Source organism: Echiichthys vipera (assembly GCF_963691815.1).
Source record: "Echiichthys vipera genome assembly, chromosome: 2".
Taxonomy (NCBI): Eukaryota; Metazoa; Chordata; class Actinopteri; order Perciformes; family Trachinidae; genus Echiichthys; species Echiichthys vipera.
In genome coordinates, this window is record NC_139827.1 from 33397056 (window position 1) to 33415100 (window position 18045).

Genomic DNA, 18045 nt, shown 5'->3' on the forward strand with positions numbered 1-18045 from the left:
CTATTGATAGTTTCTAAAACGTCCTATTGAGAGTTTATAAAACGTCCTATTGATAGTTTATAAAACATCCTATTGATAGTTTATAAAATGTCCTATTGATAGTTTATAAAACATCCTATAGATATTTTATAAAATGTCCTATTGATAGTTTATAAAATGTCCTATTGATAGTTTATAAAACATCCTATTGATAGTTTATAAAATGTCCTATTGATAGTTTATAAAACATCCTATAGATATTTTATAAAATGTCCTATTGATAGTTTATAAAATGTCCTATTGATAGTTTATAAAACGTCCTATTGATAGTTTATCAAATGTCCTATTGATAGTTTATAAAACATCCTATAGATATTTTATAAAATGTCCTATTGATAGTTTATAAAATGTCCTATTGATAGTTTATAAAACGTCCTATTGATAGTTTATCAAATGTCCTATCACTAGTTTATAAAATATCCTATTGATAGTTTATAAAACGTTCTATTGGTAGTTTATAAAATGTCCTATTGATAGTTTATAAAACGTTCTATTGGTCAACCAGTATATGCTTTTATCTTCCTCTACAGTTTTAGCTTCTCACTCACCCATTCACACATGCACACACTGATGGCAGTGAGCTACCATGCCACGTGCTCGCCAACCATCGGGAGCAATTTGGGGTTCAGTGTTTTGCCCAAGAACACTTGGACATGTGGACTGGAGGAGCCGGGGATTGAACCACCGATCATGTACCCCCTGAGCCACAGCCTGCCCTCTAATCTGAACATAGTGAAGTAAATTACAATCAACACTAATATGGAAATGTATTTTTTGAGCTCAATAGTTCAGATTGGATTTGTGAACAGCAACAAACACAACATCGTAGGAAGTAGACAGCATAGGGACGAAACAGCTGGGATCAGGTAGATCCTGGGTCCTGTCTCAGAGCCTTACAGTGAGGATAAAAAGCACAGGCGCTGCTCAGACGTAGAGCCCCTAACAGAGTGGATGAGTGTCAGCTGCTGACGTCCAACAGTAGAACGTTGTTCTCTGGTTTCAAGCTTTGGGGAAGTTTCACAATCACAAATATCATCTGAGCCGTCTGACAGCCGTCTCACTTTTCATCAGGCACTTTAATGTTTACAGTCGTCTCCAGCCTGCTACTGCCTGCTGCTTTTTCCAGCTCGTCATCCGCAACGTGTTATTGCTCTTAACCTGTTTGCCTGTTTGGTTGGTTGGTTGGTTTAATTTTTTTACGCTTGTGTCAAAGCTGTCAGTCGAGCTCTGCCGTGATATCATCAGATGAGACCCATTTCCAAGCCGTCTTGGTCCAGTTTCAGTCAAACTCAGTGCAGTGAAAGCAGAGAAACCAAACAACAGGATTTTATGTGAGTTCATGTGATTTCAGTGTGTATTCAAAAGCTAAATTACAAATTGATTAGGTGATCATGAACTGTTTAGAGAGTGACCTGCTAATTATAAGCAACATATTTACTTGTTCCACATTATTTAATAATCATGGTAAAACATATGCATCAGGCATAGGTGCAATAATGTTCTATTATGGTACAAAATACATTACTTCTGTCCTGTTTTTCTGTCCAGTTGCAGATTAATAGTGATAATAATCAATTGTGAGCCCTTAATAACAAAGCTTCAATACGGTGCAGCAAGACTTCACTGTCATTCACCTGAATTTGATTTGCCTATGTGGGTCCATAACACTCCGTAGCACTGAGGATGCGAGATGATATGACCAGGACTGTCCAACACGTGAGTTACCTGTCAGTCCATATGACTCCATGATTATATCCCTCCAATCCAATGTTCAGTTGTAAAATGAAGCATTTTAAAAATTCGTACATATATACATAACATGTGTCATCATATTTGTGTGTGTGATGTTTCGTGTGTGTGTTTGTGTTTGTGTGTCCTGACATGAACAACGTAAAAACAATTCTTTCCTTCAGTTTCTATGAGATATGTCACCATTTATTGTCAGGCAAAATAAAAGACTGCAGGAAATGAATCACATCATAGATACAATTGAATTTCTGTGATATTGAAAGTGATGTGTTTAAATTGAAGCTCTTAGGACAAATATTTTCCATGTACTGTCAATTATGTCTCAAGTTATGTAAGAGTCTGATCCAAATGACGAGATATACAGAGATATTTTCTCCCGCCTGCTCCTCTCCTGGATATAAATAGTCTGTATGTTTAGGTCATACTGTATCTCCATGACAACACTGAGGGGGGTAAATTATTTTGTACCAGGCTAGTTTTTATTTTATTGGATTTTAAAGTTTATGAATAATTAGGGGTGTTGTCTCTTGAGAGACAACTAGCATCCTGCCCTCACTTCTTCTTGGAGGTACATGTCAGCCAGATGGACGTATGTATTTATGGTTTAGCCCCGAGGGGATACGTTATCCCTGTTACTGATAGGACCACATAAATTAAGTTCATCCCATAATCCTGACAGTCAATGATTTGCAACTTCAGTTGATAAGCAACACTATAAAAAGACAGAAGCATAATGTGCATGGTAATGTGTGAAGGAGCTCATACTGTCCTCCAATCTGATCTGGCAACATATATAACCCTAACCCACAAATAAGAAACATACTAAAGCTGCTGAATATTAGGCGCGTTTCCATTAGAGGAAAATGGGGCCGCTTGGAAAGTTTCAGGGCACGCCGTGAATCCATTACAAAAAAAAAGGTCAGAGAGGGATTTAGGAGACTCTGGAGGTGACGTATCACTATAATTGGGTTTAAATCGCCGCTGATCAGCTGATCAGTGATACAGCGGTGTGTTCTTCCTCAAGAGAAATACAGAATAGTTGCAGTTTGATTTAAGGTGGCCCATATGATTCACAACGTCAACTTATGTACAAGTAACATGAAAGAAAACACTCCAATCTTAAAAATAATGGGCGCTGTAAGTGTTTGTTTTATTAAACCCTAATGGAAACGCAACTATCGATTCTAATGTCATAGAAGTTTTGGAGATGCTTCACGGTCACAGCTGAAAAACTCCACGACACAACTCAGAAATACATGTTGTCACTTGTTTCCTGTGACTGATCTCAAGAGCTGGAAAGTTGATTTACATGGTTTATTGATATCAAATAGCTTCCTCTAGGTTTAGACATCCATCCAAGAACTTCCAAAGTGATTGTAAAAATTCTAGAGATTTGGCCCATGCATGGTTTGAAGTTAATAAGTTAAAACATGTAAAACCATCAACGGGGTGGTTTGAACAGCCTGCCAACCATACACATCATGTTTTCATTAGTCTGGAGGTCTCAGCAGTGTCGATGTTATCAAACTGTTTCAAACCTTAAACCTTTCAATGACCAGGAAACAGCAACAGCAGGAAGGACCAAAATGGTGAGAAAGGGTCACTCCGGTTGTAAAGTACTGATTTAACTGATCTCATGTCAGTCCACTGAGTCCACTGATGCCTGCTCTGTTCTTTCTAGCAGGAAGCTGTCGTTCCTTTGTCAGGTGACAGCACAGTCCTATTTAGAGCTGCTCACTTCTCAATTGTTTGTTTCAGCGTCTTTGACCCAATGTGACGGAATGCCTTTTTCCCACGTGAAGGGACTGTGTGTGTGTTTGTGTGTGTGTGTGTGAAAACACTATTCCAAACACACAGGCAGAAACACAGAATCAGGGGAAATGGAGACAGGACACATTCAGAAAGACAAATACGCGCGCACACACACACACACACACACACACACACACACACACACACACACACACACACTCACACACACACACACACACACACAAACAAACACACCCACACACACACACACACACACACACACACACACACGCACACACCCACACACGCACACACACACACACACACACACACAGGAAATCCAGACAGGACCTATTCATGTAGAAATAATCTGAAGCACATACACAAAACATGCATATGTAAAAAGAAACACATAAATAAACACATTGTTTCTCCAAGGAAATGGTGTGTGTGTGTGTTTGTGTGTATGTTATCTCGGCAGTGGCTGTAAACAGACTTAAAGAGGCATTAAAATACAATGGACTGTTTCACACTGTCTGACTGGCCTCTAATACAAAGGCCAGTCAGTGTGTGTGTTTGTGTCTGTGTGTCACACACAGTCATATTGCAGCAAACAGTCATATTGTTTCTGTCAGAGTGATTGTGTGGATATTAAATTGCTGTTTAATAAATAGTACAATGGCATTTATCTTAAAGTATTGAAGGACAGGAAGTGAGATAACGTTCACATACATGCCTTATTTTTGTCCCAAGAAGAAGAATTAAGTGAATTGTTAGCCCAGTCTAAATACTGGACAGGAATGCAGCTAGTACATATCCTCAGTCTGTCTTACACTCATTTAGACAGACAGGAAATGCACGATCCAGATCACTTATGATATGATCACTACCATGGTAGTTAACAACCAGCAAAGCAGGAGAAAAACGCTAAATCCATTGGATTTGCTTTTTTTGTTTTTATTGCCAGCGTGCTTTGCTCAGAACTGAAGTCTCATAGTCAGAACATTTCACATAGTCAGTGAAACTATTTGGATCAAACTGTGAATCATTATGATTTCACAAAAAATGCATTGAAACAGCACATTTCCCCAAATCAACAAACTAATTTATACTCCTCCTCCTGCAAAACACTTTATATTTACAGCACATTCTTCATATGCTAGCACACTGTTTTCAAAAGTCACATTTCAGTGACCATATTGAAATTTGTTGAATTTTGGCTGAATATTTACAACCCTGTTTCCAAAAGAGCTTCAGGACACTGTGTAAAATATAAATAAAACTAGAAAGTAATGATTTTCAAATCATTGGAAAACCTAAAATGGAATTGAAAATAGCACAAAGTCAACATTTCACCACCACCCCTTCTTTCAACAACACTGTTTGGGAACCAGACCAGTCTCTTTTCCCATTCATGCTCAATGTAGGATTTCAGCGTCAAATACCAACACACTGGGAGACTTGATCCACACACTTCCACGTGCTCCCCCTACATTTTTTCATCGTGTGCGGTTGTTGTTTTTGCAGTCGTTTAAGTCTGGTTAAATTCGGGATTAAATCACCACCACATTGTTTCTTTCTACGCTGAAAAAGCAAAAGGTTGACACAGAAAACCGCCAGTTCAACAGCGAATGGACAGTGAATTATTAGTTTATAAATGTCACTGTGAAGCCTGTGTGTTTACTCTGCAACAAGTGTATATCAGTGTGAACGAAAAATCTCAATTGGTAAAGTAACTAGTAACTTAAGTAATCAGATAAATGTAGTGAAGTAAAAATTAGGATATTTCCACTGAACTGTAGTGGAGTAGAAATATAAAGTAGCATGGAAAGAAAATACTCAAGTAAAAAACAAGCTTGTACTTTAGTCCAATAATTGTCCAGTAATTCAGAAGCATTCATAAAGAAATTTAAAGAGAAAAGAATATACCGTAATATAATAACGTTACCATCTATGCTTCGAATTATATTGTGATATACATTTTTGACCATACCGTACAGCCCTATACCTGTATACAGTATATGGTTCAGCATGAATGGAGCCTTCACATGTGTGCAGGTTACCCATGATGCCATGTACACTAATGCACCCCATACCATCACAGATGCTGGTTTTGAACCGTGGGCTGATAACAAGCCGGATGGTCCTTCTCCTCCCTTTTCCGGAGGATGCAGCATCCATGATTTCCAAAACTAATTTCAAATTTTGACTCACCAGACCACAGGTCAGTTTTTTACTTGGCAGAGAAGGTGGTGGCGTTTCTGGATCTGGTTTATATACGGTTTCCTCTCAATATAGTAGAGTTTCAACTGTCATTTGTGGATCTGTCGGTTCACAGACAATGTTTTTTGGAAGTGTTTCTGAGCCCATGCACTGCCATCCACCACACAAACAGTCTGTTTTTAAAGAACATCGCCAACATCCAGTATGGGTTTTTAGCCTTGACCCTTGCATACAGATATTTCTTCAGATTCTCTGAATCTTAAATGATATTATGTACTGTAGAAGATGAAACCCAGAGAAACATTCTTTTTAAATTGTTGCACTATTTGCCAGCGCAGTGGCTTCTCTGGATACTCTTTTTATACCCAATCATGTTACTGACCTGCTGCCAGTTAAACTCATTCATTAGTTTTCTGTAAGCATTTCAAAACTTTTGTAAGCATTTCAAAACTTTTGCAGACTTTTGTTGCTGTGATGTGTCAAATTCAAAATGGGCAAAATCAAGACCTTTCTGTTTCATCATTCAGTTTAAAGAGATTTAGTCCAGTTCAGACTGAAGATCGCAACAGTTTTACATTGCAGCAGTATGAAAAAGGGCTGTGTAGTATGGTCTAAAATTTATATCAAGATATAATTTGAAGCGTAGACAATAACGGTATCATATTACAATATATTGGTTGTCTTAAAATTTCTATATGACTGCCTCTGAATTACTTTACAATTATTGGACTAAAGTAAAGTTTGAGGCTCTTGTATTTTACTTGAGTATTTTCTTTCCATGCTACTTTTTACTTCTACTCCACTACAAATCAGTGGGAATATCCTACTTTATACTCCACTACATTTATCTGATTACATCAGTTACTAGTTACTTTACCAATTAAGACATTTGCTTCACACTGATATGCACTTGTTGCAGAGTAAACACAAAGGCTTCACAGTGACAGTTATAATCTAATACTTCCCTGTTGTGTGCTGTTGAATTGGCAGTTTTCTGTCAACCTTTCGTTTTTATAAAGTAGAAAGAGACATTGTGGTGGTGATTTAACCAGACCAAGAATAACAACAACAAGCGTGGTGAGGAGCAATAAAGAACCACATGAAGTCATATAGTCCTAAGTCCATATAAGCGTGTGTACCAAGTCTCCCAGCGCGCCGGTATTTGATGCACTGAGACTGTGTTGCACAGAGATGTGAGAGAGGACAGCAGTCAACATCGGCCACCACAGCCATGAATTACTTTTTCACATAGAACTAGTGAATATTCCCTCGGGGGGCAGATATGCACTCATTCTGTCCTCATTTATATTTTAGAGTGCTACAAATTATATCCAGCTTAGAAGGGAACCTGCACATTGCAAGTTGTTGGAAGTTTCAGCTTGTCTTGTATCAAAACTGGACTTTATTTTGAGACATGTATGAAGTGTTCTGGTGGTTTGCATGAGTTTGGAGGTCAGATTAACTGTTTGGCCAAGATGCATGTTGGTAAAGTGGCTTCAGTACTCATGCTAACATCACATATTCAACCACACGTTCAAAAACAAAGAACTGTTCAATTGAAAGCTCTCACCCTAAAGTAGTAACAGGTGCTTGTGATAAAGACGAAGAAGACACTGCAGCTCAAGAGCTAACTGTAGGAGTGACGTATGAACCTGAAAGAGAACAGCGAACATAAGGATGTAAAGAGATGGGAAGGGATTGCTTTCTGTTGGAGACAGCAGACCACTTAGTCTGCTCCTCGATCCAGAGGTGGAATAGGGGAGAAGATAGGAAGGAAAATGTTTGTGAGTGGGATGTCATCATCGCCTACATCAGTGGTGTCAAACTCATTTTAGTTCATGTGCCACACACAAACCACTCCAGCAAGATCTGAAATCCTTCCTGCCACAGAGTTTCTCATCAGGCTTATGTTGGTAAAAGCTTGTCGCCTGTCGCCCGTCGCCTGTCGCCTGTCGCCCGTCGCCTGTCCGGTCACATGATTTCTCTTCACAAATTCTCCCAGACTGCTGTTTCCTCCAACTTGCCAACAATTCTTTTATCTTCTCTGTTCTCAGTTTTCCACTTCTTATTTTTAACCATGATGGGTCTGATAGTGGCACAGAATATTCCTGAAAAGTGCTGTCAACACAACAAACACACTGGCTTCCTTTACCTCTGTGAAGAAAGAACTCTGTTTTTCTTAAACCGACACTGTGTCCACTTTTCTCCTTTTTAACAGACATTTTCCACCTGCAGCTGCTGCATGAACAGTAGCCTACGCTTAACACTAACTTTTACAAGTCTTACCAGGCTGGCAACAAGGCATACGCTTTTGTTGGCCAAAACTTAAAATGTGGTTGCCATCACCTTATATTTTGAGTAATCAAGATACCATGCAGTTATACTGTACTTCAGCATATTAATGAAAACGTGACCCCAAAAATGTTAAAATGTCCTCTTTTGTTTTTCGTTCAGGTTTATCTGGTTCTTTGCAGCATTGTTAGATTCTGGTTTTGATAGTAACAGAAGTATTTAACCATGACTAATGCAACAAATATTTTAAAATAATTACGTACAATTTGTGGTGCACTTTTTGCTGTTTGCTGTCCCTGTTTTTTCTTTTTCAAAAAGGGGTTGCCACTAATGGCAACCGAAGGGCCAATAATTGGTTGCCAATTTCTCAAAATGGTTGCCATTGGCAATCTGGCAACTGTTTCTGTAGAGCCTTGCTTGGGATCTATAATAGTGCATTGAGCAGAAGGCCTATTATTATTTTTAGGACAGAGCGACCCCAGAGGACAAATAGGAATAGCAGTCTATTTTATTGAAAAATTAAAATGAATGACTTCCCTGCAATTTTCACACAAGTTCATCCAGTGGGCCAGATTGGACCCTTTGTTTTGAAGTTGTATGTTTAACATCCCTGGCCTATACTTAATGAGTCTTAGAGCGTACTCACACTGTCCTCCCGGACCGAGACCCGGACTTTAGGTTACTTGTCCCCCCTCCCTCTCCCCCCGCGCCCCAGCCCCGTTTTTACTCACACTGCCTGGGCCTCGGCCAATGCTTCTTGCTGTCCATACCATCACGCCGTAACACGTCACACGCATTGATCGCGTGTGTGTGGCTTTGTTTACAAATCTTGCCATAGACCTCGGAGTTTTTGTGCGTCTTGTCGACTGTTTTTGAATATTTTCATCCGACCAAATCTGCAGTAAACACTCCACCCCCGCATCACACCAACGTGAACCTTTCACCGCCATTGTTGTTGTTGTTAAATGTCTGCGCATGGTCCGTCCTTCTATTTACATGTCCGAACAGGCGGACATAACGCTACTGCCGTAGGGCTCGTGCTCGTGCTTGTACACGTGCGCACGCTCGTGCTCGTACATGTGCAAACGGCTCCGCTAAAGCCCACCTCTTTCAAGCGGGCCGTGGGCGGTCCGCTGGCCGCAGTTGAGCGCGGAGCGGGTCCACTCACACTGCTTAAAGGTACTAGGCTTTAGCTGAAAAACCGGTTTTGGCCGCGGCCAAAAGGACAGTGTGAGCAGGCTCTTTGAGGAGAAGCGTAAACCTTTTATGACCACTGACTACAGACTCCCTGGAGGGGGGCAGGGTCTCAGCAGGGGTAGCAGCAAAATTTGTAAAAAAGAAAAAAAAAACGAGAGGACAATGGGTTGTATTTTGGTGCTTCTCAGTCGGGGGTAAAGTTATGTGTTCTCGCTTTTGTTTCCACTGTTTTCCTCCGCAATCTTTAACTGCCTTTTAGTATGAAGTTTTTTCACCTCTGGGTTTGTGTACTCACCCACTCTGCTGTTGAGCTGCTAGTTGTTTGCTGTCGATCAGCCCCCACCACACACACCTCACCTGCAAGGTGTTACTCCCTGAGTGGCACTCCTGCCCCAATGCTGCTTCCCCTCATTTTCCCTGACGGATGCCGCTCAAACACCTAAGCTGGCCACCATGGCCAAGGCCTTGACCTGCGCTCTAAACCTCACAACACTGGTCAAAGACTGCCTGCCTACTTTTTAACCCCTCATGGTTGACATTATCAATTCCCCACTGGCTTCCAACAGAAAACGCAAAACTGCATCAGTCACCCCATCCTGAAAAGGCGCAGTCTGGACCCTGATGACCTTTCACAACTGTCGGCTGATGTCCAACCTTCCTTTCTTAAGTAAAATCCTAGAAAGAGCAGTTGCCGACCAACTCCATCAGCATATGTCCAACCATGATCTCTATGAAACACTCCAATCTGGTTTTAGAAAATAGCCCAGAGACTGCCCTCATCTAAATCATCGGCAACTCCCTCCTAGACCTCTTAGCAGTCTTTTACACAGTCTCCCACACTAGCAACCTCAACTGCCTATCCGACCACCTAGGCCTCACCACTATAGCCCTCTCCTGGATTCAGTCATACCTCATCCACAAGAAACAGTCAACCAAGGCATTCTTCAAGCCTTGTGCTTGGTCCACTCCTCTTTACCATTTACATGCTCCCCGTCAGTCATATCATTCACGGTCATGGACTCAAATCCACTATTACGCTGACAACACCCAACTGTATTATAGCACTGCTCAATCAACGCAGATCCCCCCACGGTGTCTTGTCAACTGTCTTCATGAAATAAAAACCTGGATGTCCTCCAACCTTCTTCTTCTCAACAGCAAGAAAACTTAGCTCATGGTTGTGGCACCCAAGTCACTACTCCAGAAAGTTGGAGATCTTCTTCTCCGGGGGTACGGCTGTACCATCTCTCCAACCTGAAGTCCGCAACCTAGGTGTTGACTTCCCCCTTTCCAGTCACACATCAAATCAGTCACCACATCCGCCTTCTTCCTCCTCAAAAATATCTCCAGACACCGACCTTCCCTCTAAGACTCTGTTGCAGACATCCTCATATACGCTCTCGTCCCATCCAGACTAGATTATTGCAAAGGAGTGCTGTTCGGGTTTTCCACTAAGACCCTGGAAAGGCTCCAATATGTGCACAACTCAGCTGCCAGAGTTTTCACCCACAGTGTGGGGGTGATGTGCTGCCAGGGGCTTGGTGTGGGTGTAAACCCTGGCAGTACATCACCCCCACACTCATCCACCTCCACAGGCTCCTGGTCAAGTTCTGCATCACATATAAAATCCTCCTCCTGACCTTCAAATACCTCCATGCCCTTGCCTCCCAGTATCTATCTGACCTCCTCCACCAACAAACCCATCACGGAAGCTGCAGTCATCACTCTCAGGTCCGTTCCCTGTCCCCCATACCAGCCTGTGTTTCTAGGGGGACAGAGCCTTCAGCATTGCAGCCCCCACCCTCTAGAACTCTCTCCTCACAGATATCAACAATTCTCCCACCTTGATCACCTTTAAATCTGCTCTCAAAACCTTTTTTTTCACCAAGGCCTTTGGCTCCTAGATTTTTGTGTTCTGTATGACTGTTGGTTGTATGTCCAACCTGTCGCTATGTCAAGCGTTCTTGGGTTCCCTGACAGGCGCTCTATAAATCCCATTTTTGGCCGCAAGTATCGATACTTTAGGTCCCATTCAAATGTTACTCTGCTCACTGCCCATTTCCTCACCGTTCGCTTTGCAGGAAGAGCTATCAGGTCAGCCGCTAGTGTTGCTGTAGAGCATTTCTAGCTGTCTGTCCAGCCGAGATGGGGGCTTGAGATGCGCGAGCGGCCACACTCCACATATGACCCGGAGAGCACGTCACCTGCTGCTGCTGATGACTGGGGTGAAGTTAATTCTAACCTCAAACTAACTTCACCCCGGTCTGCTGCTGCAGTTTCATTACCGTTAATATAATAACTTCAGGCACAGCCGAAACAAAAGAATCACAGAATACAACGTCCGTGTTAAGACCAGCTGCATAAACTATCAACATTAGTCTTTTATTAATGTTAGCTTTGTGAGAGTTTTTAGTTTAGTTGTTTAGATTTGCGTTCGTAGAATTACATATTTTTGAAAAGTGTTTTCTTGCTGATTCTGCCTCCATCTGCTGGCTAACGCCGTAATCATGAATATGTCAGAATATTTACAGACAGATGTGTCTGCCTCCAAGTTATTATCAAATGTCTTAAAATCCTACAATGAGAGCAGGACCTGGAGTTTCAGGTGTGTCTGTAATTAGTTCAGGTTAACTTTGTTTATTTACACCAGATTATAAACTGTCATTAGTTGGAACCTTGTGTAAATATACAATACGGTTGCACTTCAGCTTTTTTATTATTTATTAAATCCACAAGAGACTTGATTAGGACTTGCTTCTGCCCTCAGAGACTTGAGACTTGACATTGACTTTTGTCACCAAAATCACACTGTCCCTTTAAAATCTTTCAGAAAATCATGTAAGTGAATCAGAATGAATCGTATCAAATCGATGATGACTTTGTGATGTGTTCTTCAGGTACAACAGAGTGTTTGTTGGTTGCTGTGTAATGATAAAGAGTAAAAGCAGCATGCTCAGTGACGATGCCTCTTGTCTCTTTCAGGATTCTTCACCAAAGCCAGACATTGAGCAGAAGTTGCGTTCAGCCTCCAGTGTGGATGAACTGATGAGTCTTATCTATCCTTCATACTGGGCCACTCTGAAGTGCAGATCCAAACTGTCTGCTGCTGCTGCCTCTTCAGCCTCCAAGTTCAGGCCACAACCACGCCGACTGAGGCCGCTGGCTGATACGGAAGAGCCAACATTTGCTGCAGCCTACCTCAACTTGGATCTCCTGAAAAGTATGTTTTCACTTTGTGTTAATGTGTGTTTCTGCATCAGGCAGGCTATAATGGTTAGAGTTGGGTATCTTTTTGCAGAATCTGGAAATGGTAGGTTTCCATCAGCAATAACTTATGAAGCGAAACGGTAAAAATAAAGAAGATATCTAAAATTACAAAGAGACAAACTTAGCCTCAGACCACAGAGCTTCATTTAGAAGATACAAAAGTCCTGAGAGCTGAACACAGAGACTTTTAGGGCCCAGCCACCGCTGCTCACAGATGGGCAGAGACGGTTCACGTGACGTGTGAGGATTGCCTGTTAGCTGACAGGAGGCTAACGTGACCTGCTGCCAAGTGTAATGTTGTTATTTAACACTAACCACATCACTCACGTGCAGTGAAGCTTCGTTTGACATCGCGGTGAAGTTAGTTTTAAGTTGAATATTCAACGGATATTCATTCCCGTCCCAGCTGCCAACGTAAAAGTAACTTCTCCCTGGTACTGTGCCCCGTGACGTCCGTTTCGGGCACACTCACACTTTGAGTTGATCTGTGCCGTGCTTAAGCGTGATTGTCCTCCCTCCCGCGTCCCCCGCTAGCCAGGACTGGCCTGCATTCACACTACTACAAAAGGCCTGGGCCACGGCACAGTTGCTACTTGCTAATATGTCATCACAACGTAATACGACACACGCATTGATTGATATCATCACAATAAGTTGCTTTGTTTATAGAAAAGGGGTTCCGTAGACCTTTGAGTTTTTTGTGGGTTTTGTGAAACTACTTTTGAATATTTTCATCTCACCAAATCTGACCAAAACATTCCACCTCTGCATAAAAGCACCACGAACCCTTCGGCACCATTGTTTAAAAAAATGTCCATCGCAGGGAACCGTCATGGACAGCCTTCTATGCTCGTGTTCGTACATGTGCCGTTTTTCCGTGCCAAAGTCCACCTCTCTCAACTGGGCCAGGACCAAGGAGTGATTGCACTTACACTGGTCAAACGAACTAGACTTCATGCTTGAGCACGGTATGAATGCCAAGTTTCAGTGCGCCCTTAGACTCTGTTCAGACCTGTTCAACGGAAATCTGAAATCCGCCACTGCGATCGGCCGATCACAGTGGACAGCTCAAAGTACAGGTGCGAACACTTCCAGGACACACTGAGATCCGATTTCATCTTCCATAGATTATCAGCACTGCTTCTGCACTGTGCAGGAGCAGGAGCACCAGAGACTTCTGTTGGCCCAGCTAGCTAGTTCCAGTTTAGCACTGTGGCTAGCTTGATTGGGGATTAAATGATTTATTGAAGGGCCACCTACTCAGCTGTAAGAGGAACTACCTACTCATTGACTTGCTTTTTTCAACACGCCTGATCTCTAGGTAGATCTGTTTATTTTTAAAACATTATTATTTTGAAAGCATCTCTCATGTCATAGAAAGCACTGAGAGTGAATCATGTGTTTTGGATGTTTTTATCAGACTGTGGGTATGTGTGGGTGTCTATTCCCCTGCTCTTATCCTCAGCCGGTTCTGGAGCTCTGTGTGCTTGAAAAAGGCGGTAGTGTTGGCAATGCAAAGTCCCCGGAACGACCAGTAGAATATACCTTATTTTTAGGTTCATAAAATACACCCTGATTCACAAATATGTAGGATATATTACTACAGACATTCTGTTCTTTCTTTCTGGGTGTTAAACAGATAAACACTTAATTTCCTATAATAAGCAGTAACCTAACATGACTCCTATACTGCTTAATACCAACATAAACAGTACAATTTAACAGATATTTAAGACGTGCTTTAAACATCCTGCATCTGAACTTGAACTGATTACACACATACCGCTGTAAAGCAGAAAAAGTTATTGCCTATGCCACAAATACAAACTGTAGGCAGCACTTTTTCACGAGTCATCTCATGTTTCTGTAACAATGGTTTATGTGAAAATGACGAATGAAATTTACACACAATAACAAAAAGCGTTGTCATTTAAATATGGAGGCTATCTATACGTAAACGGAAATGATGTAGGTGTTTATTTACCTATAGAGTGGGTAAGGGAAATCACATCAGTGAAGACGCATGTGGACACGCGTCCTGTGTGAACAGATGGACTGAGAGCTGTCCACTTGTGATCTGATCACTCAGGACTGATGTTGAACCAGGTGAAAACCGACCAAAAGTTGATATTTTACACCTGCTCACAAGTCTCACCACTCACTGGAATATAGAAATGTAGCGAAAAGGACATGTAGCATTGCTGTGGTGGTGGTCTGACTTTCTGTGTATGTGCAGGTATAGAGTCGGAGTGGAGGAAGACTCAGTGCATGCCCAGGGAAGTGTGTGTCGACGTGGGCAGGGAGTTCGGGGCTCCCACCAACATCTTCTATAAACCACCCTGTGTGTCCGTCTACAGATGTGGAGGATGCTGCCACTCTGAAGACAAACACTGCAGGAATATCTCCACTGGTTACCTCAGCAAAACTGTGAGCTCATTCTTATTCTCTTCTTTTGTATTATGTACTCAAATTTGCATCTGTGTATAAGGGATTCTTGATGAGTGAGGATTGGCACACAGACAGTTTCATAAGAAAAGGTCTAATACATAAGTAACTTAAGGTTTAACTATATTTTTTATTTCATTTTTACTTTACACCTGTACTTTAGACTTTAGAGTTGGTCATTCCATTTAAACATGAATGACCACCAAAACTAACAGTGGTGTAATTGATAGATAAATCGGGATACCTGGTTATTACCACTGTTACCAGCTTCACATCTTGGAGCTATTTGTTTTGGTTTACTCTTCCTGTAACATGCTTATGTAATGTAATGTTAACAGTACCATGCCATGGTAGTGTTACATGCTAATGAAATGCTGACACATCAGGGCTCTCAGTTTTTGATTTTTTTTTACATGTTGCACATGCCTGTTGCAAATATGATGCTACAAGTTCTGGATAATAAAAAAAAAAGATCATAATCATCAAATATAATTGGATTCATCCTCTGAGGATGCTGAGTATCTGGAGCAAATTTCAAGGGAATCCATCCAGCAGATGTTAGCACCGCAAGCTTGGCTCAAAGACTTTGGTTGTTATCTGTGATAATATAATGATGGGGTTATCTCCTCATATTCAAAATGAGTTCAAAACTGAAACACTAACTCACAGTGTGAGTGTGTCTGTGTGTCCGCCAGTCTGCTCCAACACACACATCTGTGACTACCTAGGTTACCTGGTTTCTCTGAGTAACAGGCTTACTATTACTCACATAGTCACTTCAGAGCATCTGCACCTGCTGAGGAAACGAGCTGTAAGTGTGTGTGTGTGTGTGTGTGTGTGTGTGTGTATCAGATTTCCAGCATGTTTCCTGTCTGATTGAGGGGCTCTTGCTTTTATTGTACAAACAGCATTTACACATAGCACCATGTTGCCAGGGAAGAGAGCCTGGAGCCTAGGGCTGTCCTACTACCCAGCCTTTTCCTGGCTGATCCGGGCGTAGGATAGTGGATGAAGTAAGACTCGGAGATCGGAGACTGCTCCCATTTCATTGCAGAGTCCTGGCTCCATAGTGGCATACCCAATTGTTGTGTTGCGTGCAGACAGAGCAGACTCCTGAGGGAAGGTGAACTCTATACTTGCATCTGCTCAAACATAGTCAGAGTCGAGGGGCAATGTTTCCCTGATGTCCCTGAATTTTTATTGTCCGATAATTCATCAGTGTTTTTGTTGCTGTTGTTTACATTTCTCCTGACGCAGATTCAAGAAATACACAACAGGAATGCACTACTGTTCTTTTTCTTGTGTAGCGTAAAGGGACTACAACTGTGTTTCCTTGTGGAACTGTGCTGGACAATGACCATAAATGAACCTTGAACTTTGATTGCTGAGAAATCCTTATACAGTAGATTTGATGATAATCTGCCAGCTTCATCACAGAGTGAGTTTGCCTATGGTTGGCTCGGCTCTACTTGCTCTGTTTTGGCAGCACAGAACAGCAGGGGTTTGCATCTTCATTATAACAGGGCTAGTTGTTTGAATTTGTGTCTGTAACTGCAATGTGCTTGTCTTGAGTCAATGATGTTAAAAAACAGTGGGCTGTGACTAATGGTCCTGTCCTGTATCTAGATCTTCATCTCACACTCTGACTCTCTTTTCATCCCTCTCTCCCAGTCTCCTAACCCTCATTACATCCCACCGCCATACAACATGCTTTCTTGACCCTATCCCCTTTCACCTTCTTCCATCTATTGCGCCTGACATCCTTCCCTTCCTCACCTATCCCATCATTTCATCTTTGGTAACTGTTTTTCCCAACACTCTAGAAGCAGCAAGAGTGAATCCTCTTTTAAAGACACCAACACTCAACCCATCCAATGTAAATAATTACAAACCTGGCCCCCGGCCTCTTAAACATTTAAAGATGTCTTCACTGAACTTTCTGCATAGCTCCACCAGAAATACCTTCTTGACCTTCTTGACCACTGCCAGTGCAACCTCTCTCTCCTCCCTAATCACCCTTCTGGACCTCTCAGCAGCATCTGACATGTTGAACCACCAGATCCTCCTCTCTACCCTCCAGAAACTAAGTGTCCTAGGCTTTGCACTTTCCCTGCTCATATTCTTCCTCAAAGACCACACTAAGATCTGTGTCTGAACCTTGTAGCCAAACTATGGAGATCCATCAGGGTCCTGTTCTGCGCCCCCACTTCTTTTCTCTCTACACTAAGTCACTCAGGTTTTATAATCCCTTCACATGGCTTTTCCCACCACAGCTATGCAGATGCCATTAATCAGGTCCTGTCTTTTTCACAGGTGACTTCTGTCACCAGTCTGAAACCCAGGTAACAGACAAAAAAATCCCTGCTTGTCAAGCTGACTCTCAGTAGATGTCTGTACACCACCTGAATCTAAACCTTGAAAAGGCTGAGCTTCTCTTACTTCCAGGAATGGTGTCTCTTGCCCATGACCTCTAATCGCCATTGAGACACTTTTGTGGGTGACTCGGACTGTAGGGAACCTGAGGGTTATCAACTAGGCTAATTCATTTTTCCTTATTGAAAAGGGCACCATGGCGAATTTCGGTAGGCAGGATTAAACACTGGAAAGTAACATTTTACGCTGTTTCATAACCATACTTTTATTTAAAAAAAGACAAGTTTAATATCAAATATTAGCATCACCTGACCTGCTCATCAAAGATACCGAACCAAGTCACCTCACCAGACATCCAGCTGTTGAAGAGGAGAGCCAAGAAGAGGGAAGCCTCATGGTCACAGCTCACAGGTACACGCAGAACACTGGGGCCCAGGCAGTGAAGCTTCTGTTCAACAGGGCTGTACTCGAGAGAGGGGACACCGACAAAGTTGCCTTGGTAACTGCTTTCAGAGCGTTAAAGGTTACTTTGTTGTTAACCCTGCCCCACACTTGGGGTCTCTCTCAGTCACAGCTATTGGAGTGAGGTTTGGCTGGTTTCTGTTCACAAACTCCTGGCAAATGTTGAACTTTGATATAAACTTGAAAGAGTAATTTCACAAAATGACTTGAGCTTATTTTAACTGACCTGGATAAAATTAAGCTTGG

At 42.0% G+C, this 18045-nt stretch overlaps 1 protein-coding gene across 1 annotated transcript in view; it reads left to right on the forward strand.

Annotated features, from left to right (window-relative positions):
* The window catches only part of vegfc (vascular endothelial growth factor c), a gene marked incomplete at both ends in the record, with an annotated part of 98308 nt that overhangs the window by 26103 nt on the left and 54160 nt on the right, over positions 1 to 18045 (forward strand). The window contains 2 exons of the mRNA XM_083922888.1: positions 12235 to 12472; positions 14756 to 14946. Coding sequence (XP_083779014.1) covers positions 12235 to 12472; positions 14756 to 14946 — 429 coding nt within the window. The remainder of the gene's footprint in view (positions 1 to 12234; positions 12473 to 14755; positions 14947 to 18045) is intronic.